Source organism: Arachis hypogaea, chromosome 20 (genome assembly GCF_003086295.3).
Source record: "Arachis hypogaea cultivar Tifrunner chromosome 20, arahy.Tifrunner.gnm2.J5K5, whole genome shotgun sequence".
Taxonomy (NCBI): domain Eukaryota; kingdom Viridiplantae; phylum Streptophyta; class Magnoliopsida; order Fabales; family Fabaceae; genus Arachis; species Arachis hypogaea.
Genome location: NC_092055.1, coordinates 14,440,831 through 14,446,830, shown reverse-complemented (window position 1 = coordinate 14,446,830; position 6,000 = coordinate 14,440,831). Strand labels below are relative to the sequence as shown.

At 36.5% G+C, this 6,000-nt stretch overlaps 1 protein-coding gene across 2 annotated transcripts; it reads left to right on the top strand.

The window, feature by feature from the left end:
• Positions 1 to 2,834: 2,834 nt before the first annotated feature.
• On the top strand, positions 2,835 to 4,645 carry LOC112784011 (N-alpha-acetyltransferase MAK3). Of its 2 annotated transcripts, none has more exons than XM_025827085.3 (2): positions 2,835 to 3,375; positions 3,887 to 4,645. In XM_025827085.3, exon 2 carries the CDS (start codon positions 3,939 to 3,941, stop codon positions 4,539 to 4,541), a length of 603 nt encoding a protein of 200 aa, XP_025682870.1. In that variant the 5' UTR covers positions 2,835 to 3,375; positions 3,887 to 3,938; the 3' UTR covers positions 4,542 to 4,645. The 2 variants fall into 2 exon arrangements, with proteins under 2 accessions (XP_025682870.1, XP_025682871.1); XM_025827086.3 differs by having other exon boundaries at positions 2,966 to 3,316.
• Positions 4,646 to 6,000: the final 1,355 nt, after the last annotated feature.

Here is a 6,000-nt window from a genome sequence, read left to right as displayed (position 1 = left end):
TCATCATTGATGCATTTAGATCCTCGATCAGGGCAATGTGAACTAAAAGTTCAAAAGATTATACATTTGCAAAGAATAGCAAATGAATTGCCTAATGCATTTTCCGATACAAAGAGGATAACCAAGTCGTATATACCAGCGGAAAATGCCCCAATTCGAATTGATGTCCCAGTAGGACAAGTAGTCACTGAAGCAAATACACGCCAGAAGCGTGGCAGGCCTGTCGGTTCCAAAGATAAAAATCCTCGAAAGAGAAAATAGGTAAATACGATTTCTGTTGAAAAAGACATAGTAAAGACACCTGCAGTTGTCCAAAATTCTGATATAGTGTTAACGCCAGAAGACGTTCAGGTACCTGAAAATTGTGAAAATGATGAGATCTCAATAAATTATGTCTTTACAGGAGAGAAATGGAACCGAAGTAAGACAATTGTCAATGAAATATTTGCATATAATGTGGCATTAAATATCATGCATGAAAGTAAGGATCTTGAGCCAAGATCAATTGAAGAATGTCGACAAAAGAATGATTGGCCAAAATGGAAAGAAGCCATGAATGCTGAATTAGACTCACTTGCAAAACGTGAAGTCTTTGGACCTGTAATCCGTACACCAGAAGATGTAAAACCTGTTGGATATCGATGGGTATTTGTGAGAAAACGAAATGAGAAAAATGAAGTTGTGCGCTAGAAAGCCCGACTTGTGGCACAAGGTTTTTCACAAAGGCCCGGTATAGATTATGAAGAAACGTATTCTCCTGTAGTGGATGCGATAACATTGCGCTATTTGGTCAGTTTATCTGCATATCATAAACTGCATATGCATTTAATGGATGTGGTAACAGCCTATTTATACGGCTCATTAGATCGTGATATCTATATGAAAGTCCCTGAAGGACTAAAGATATCTAAACCATCCAATGAATATTCGCAAGGGTTATACTCAGTCAAATTGCAAAGATCTTTATATGGTCTAAAGCAATCTGGACGAATGTGGTATAATCGTCTTACTGAGTATCTGGCCAAAAACGGTTTCAAGAATGATGATATATGCCCGTGTGTTTTCATAAAGAAAACTGCATCTGGATTCATTGTAATTGTTGTGTACGTTGATGATTTAAATATCATTGGGACTCCTGAAGAGATTCCAACAATTATAAAAACTCTAAAAGAAGAGTTTGAGATGAAAGATCTTGGAAAGACTAAATTTTGTCTCGGCCTGCAGATCGAGCATATAAAAGACGGGATCTTCATTCATCAAACAACATACACAGAAAAGATCTTGAAAAGATTTTATATGGATAAGTCACATCCATTAAGTACCCTAATGATCGTAAGATCTTTGGATGTGAAAAAGGATCAATTCCGCCCTAAAGAAGAAAATGAAGATATCCTTGGTCCTGAAGTACCATATCTCAGCGTCATTGGAGCACTAATGTATCTTGCTAATAATACGCGACCTAACATATCATTCGCGGTAAATTTACTAGCAAGGTATAGTTCCTCTCCAACCAGAAGACATTGGAGTAGAATCAAGCAAATTTTTCGATATCTTCATGGAACAGTTGATATGGGATTGTTTTATCCTTATGGATCTAAGTCACAACTAGTTGGCTATGCAGATGCTGGATACTTGTCTGATCCACACAAAGGGAGATCTCAAACAGGATATCTGTTCACATATGGTGGTACAGTTATATCATGGAGGTCCACAAAACAGACGATAGCAGCAACCTCCTCTAATCATGCTGAAATACTAGCGATTCATGAAGCTAGTCGTGAGTGTTTTTGGCTGAGGAGTCTGATTCAATATATTCTGTCATCATGTGGACTGATTGATCATAAGATAGCTCCAACTGTCCTGTTTGAAGATAATACAGCATGCATTGCTCAACTTAAAGGCGGATACATCAAAGGCGATAGAACAAAGCATATTTCTCCCAAATTCTTTTTCACTCATGATCTTCAAAATCAGGGGACAATTGATGTCCAACAGATTCGATCAAGTAACAATCTGGCAGATTTATTCACAAAGTCACTCCCAAAATTCTCCTTTGAAAGATTGGTACATGAGATTGGGATGCGGCGATTTCGAGACATTAAATGATGTCGGCAAGAGGGGGAGACTGTACTCTTTTTCCCTTGGTCAGATTTTTTTCCTATTGGATTTTTCTTGATAAGGTTTTTAATGAGTCAGTCCCCATCACAAAGGATATTGTACTCTTTTTCCTTCACTAAAGTTTTTTCCCACTGGGTTTTTCTTTAGTAAGATTTTAATGAGGCATATTCCTAAATGAGCATTCAAGGGGGAGTGTTACAACATGGAAGGATAAGGATGAATGCTCATTTATGGGTGAATCTAATTTCCCGTGCTGGAAGGAGCAAATTCTCGTATAGCACAATTAATAATATTTGAAAAGAAGAATTTGTTTGCCTATAAAAGCATGACCGAGGCAATAGAATTTGACACACACAATTACAAATATTTCCCTTTCTCTCTCTCTTTACAGTAATAAAAACAAATGCAATTCTCTCTCTCTTTACTTTTAATACTTCTTTCTATCTTTACATATATATACATATTACAACATATAATATTAATGTATATATATAAATCATTATTGAACTAATTATATTAATACTAGAGTCTTCTATTTACATATTTTTATTTTATATTTACATCTTTCTTATTTATTTAGTTGTTTCACAACAAATTAAAGATATATATATATATATATATATATATAGTAATAATAATGGTGTTGTTGGTGGCGGTGATGACAATAGTTTTATTTAGTTAAAACTTTAACCTAATTTAGTTTATGTAAAAAGTATGAGCTAATTAACATGTAGAATACTTAAAAAAATTAGAAGTAAGAAACGACTTTTTGGTCGAGGTATGGGCCGGACAGGCCCGATCCATACCGGAACAGAACCTAAAGACCCGGCAACACCCCGCCGAAGTCACTCTCAAATTCGAAACACTCCTTGAAACTACCCCCCAGGCTCTGCGTCTGGATACTCCTTCTTCTTCATCCGATTTCCTTCCATTTTGCCTTCTTTCTTTCTCCGACGAAGACACCCGCTGAGTTTTCCAGGAACTCCTGACCTGAGAGCTTCTAAGTTTTACGCAATTTTTTTGGAGTTTTGGTCGAATGGGTCTTATTATCCATACTCCTAGTTTTTGTTTGCATAATTGGGCCAGCCCATGAACCCTAACTTTTTTTGTTCATTGTTAGGGTTTATCTCCCTTGCTTCAGATACCTCGCATCTCGCACGTTGCCACATCGCCGATCACCGTAGTGGTTTCTTCGCCGGTAATCGATTGCCGATCCACATATAATATCGTTGCTTCTTCCTTCGTTGATTTGTCCAGGTTTTTTTTCTTAATTTTTCATTTTTTCTTCTCTGTATGCTACTTCAAATCTTCGTTATTGAGATTTGTTCAATTTGAGTTAGATTTTATTTTTAGTTCCAATTTCAGTTGGATTTTAGCTTTTAGGTAGCTCTAATCTTTCTCTGAGAACTGGTTTACTTCTAATGCTTGTATTATGAAACTATATCCATCATTAAAGTCTTGTTCTATGATTCATTGTGTGGCATATTCTTTGTGATTGATTATTGGATCTTTTTATGCTTCATTTATTTTAATAAAAAATCGTTGCTATTAATTGTTTGAAAACTTTCATGATAAGCTTGTTAATTAACGTCAACCTTGAAAGAATTTGTTCAAAGCAGTAAAGATGTTTGGGTTCTTTTAAATGAAACTTAGTCTTTTGATTACTAAATTGATGTCATGGATCTTGAATAAACGATGTTTCACACCTTTGAAGAGTTAATTTAAGGGTTTAGCTCTAAATGTTACAATTGTATTCCAATGCAAAAAGAATATCAAAGCAATAGCCAAGACTAAAACAAGGAGTACAAAGAAGAGACACCATGGAAACAAGCACCAAAGAAGGCTTAGAAATCAAGAAAGTGGATTGTGATGCATCGGAGATTGAGTATGTTAGTTATGGTGGCGAGCACCACCTCCCCCTTATCATGAACCTAGTCGACCAAGAACTCAGCGAGCCGTACTCCATATTCACCTATCGTTACTTTGTATATCTCTGGCCTCAACTCTCTTTCCTGGCATTCCACAAGGGTAAATGTGTCGGCACGGTGGTTTGTAAGATGGGCGACCATCGAAACATTTCCAGAGGATACATTGCCATGTTGGTTGTGATCAAGCCCTATAGAGGAAAAGGCATTGCTACAGAACTTGTTACTCGGTCTATTAAGGTGATGATGGAATCTGGTTGTGAAGAAGTTACTCTGGAATCAGAAGTTACAAACAAAGGAGCATTGGCACTCTATGGTCGCCTTGGCTTTATTAGGGCTAAGAGGCTCTTCCATTATTATTTGAATGGAGTCGATGCTTTCCGGCTCAAACTGCGATTCCCTCGGCCGGAGCTGCACCCATCTCTGCCTGTGATGTCTGATAAATATGGTAGTAGTCATATACCAAGTGATCATGATAATTCAGCATTTGAACAATGATTTGGTTCCTTCAGTGCTGTTTGAGTGTTTGTAAAGAATCATAAACCCTTCTTGAGCATATTGCTGTACAATTAATTAGATACCAAGATTTTTTATTGGCTCAACTCTACTTATATTACCATGTAAAGATTAATATAATGCTATTAGTATTAGTGATTATACAATATATGAATATGGTAAAAGAAAAAACTATAGAATTATGTTATATTCTGTTAAATAATATGCGGTGGGATGCCTTTGTTGTGAAACATGGAACAAATTGATTATCAAAACCTTTATTTTCTACCTTGAATATAGGAATTTACCACTTCAACGATGCACTCATGCGAGGTTTAGTATCAATCTCGCTCAAGTCATATTCATCAAGTTCTACCTCTTGATTTTGTATTAAGCAAATATTTAAGAGGACATGTATTGAACCAAAATATATATTTTGCAAAGGCAATATATACGCAGATTTGTATGGCGTATTTTAACGTTAATGAAACGTTAAAATGGTTTAGTGCAGCCAGTTCAGTTTGGAAGAGTAGGGAGGATTTTTCTTTTTCGGTTTTTGAGGCGACGAAACGTTAATGTGGGATGTGCGATTTTTTTTTTTTTTTTTTTGTCAGTGAATTGGATAACTTTCAATCCAAAGTATCCCAATGGATTGGACAATTCCTAATTCTAGGTACACAACACATCCACACACTCCATTTATTTATCACATTTTTTCCTTCAAATGCATTCTCTAGAATTTGAACTCTAGACCTTAGTGGTAGGGAGGGAGTGAAGTTTAAGGTCGAGGCTTTTGGTCTTTTTTTTTTTTTTTTTGGACGTGATTTGGTCCTTTTTTTAGGTCCTTGGTTTTTGTTAGAATAACGGAATTCCCAAGGACGCCTTTAACTGTTTTTTTTGGTGACTGAACATAACACAAAGAAAAAACAACTAAGAGAAAGAGTAGCACTCCTCTCTAATGATAATGTCTAAATTATTAGGGGGTTGTAACCACTCTAGGTACACCTGCTTGTTTAAAGCAGCAGTCTTAGCCATTAAATCAGCCGCTCTGTTTGCTGTACGCTGGATGAGCACTAAAGTAGCTGTCCAATTGCGCTGAAGCATCTCTTTGATTTTGCCAAGCAGATCAGAGTCATTCGTAATCATGCTGGTTGTGCCTCGCGAAACAAGAAGAAATGCATCAAGATTATCAGTTTCACATATGACCTCTTTACACTCGCAATCCCAAGCCATAACAAGCCCTCTCCAAATAGCATGAAGCTCACAAGAGAGAACACTAGAAAGAGGTATACTGGCAGAACAACCTTTCATCCAAATTCCCATGCTGTCTCTAATAATACATCCAAAGCCCGCTAATTGCCCATTTTCAAAAACGCTTGCATCGCAGTTCATTTTACAGACATTCATTGGAGGTGGTTCCCAGTTATATTGCAAAGAGGAAGGAATAATATGTTTTTGGTTG

Coding starts and splice junctions, on each gene's coding strand:
- LOC112784011 (XM_025827085.3), top strand. CDS start 3,939: ATGGAAACAAGCACCAAAGAAGGCTTAGAAATCAAGAAAGTGGATTGT.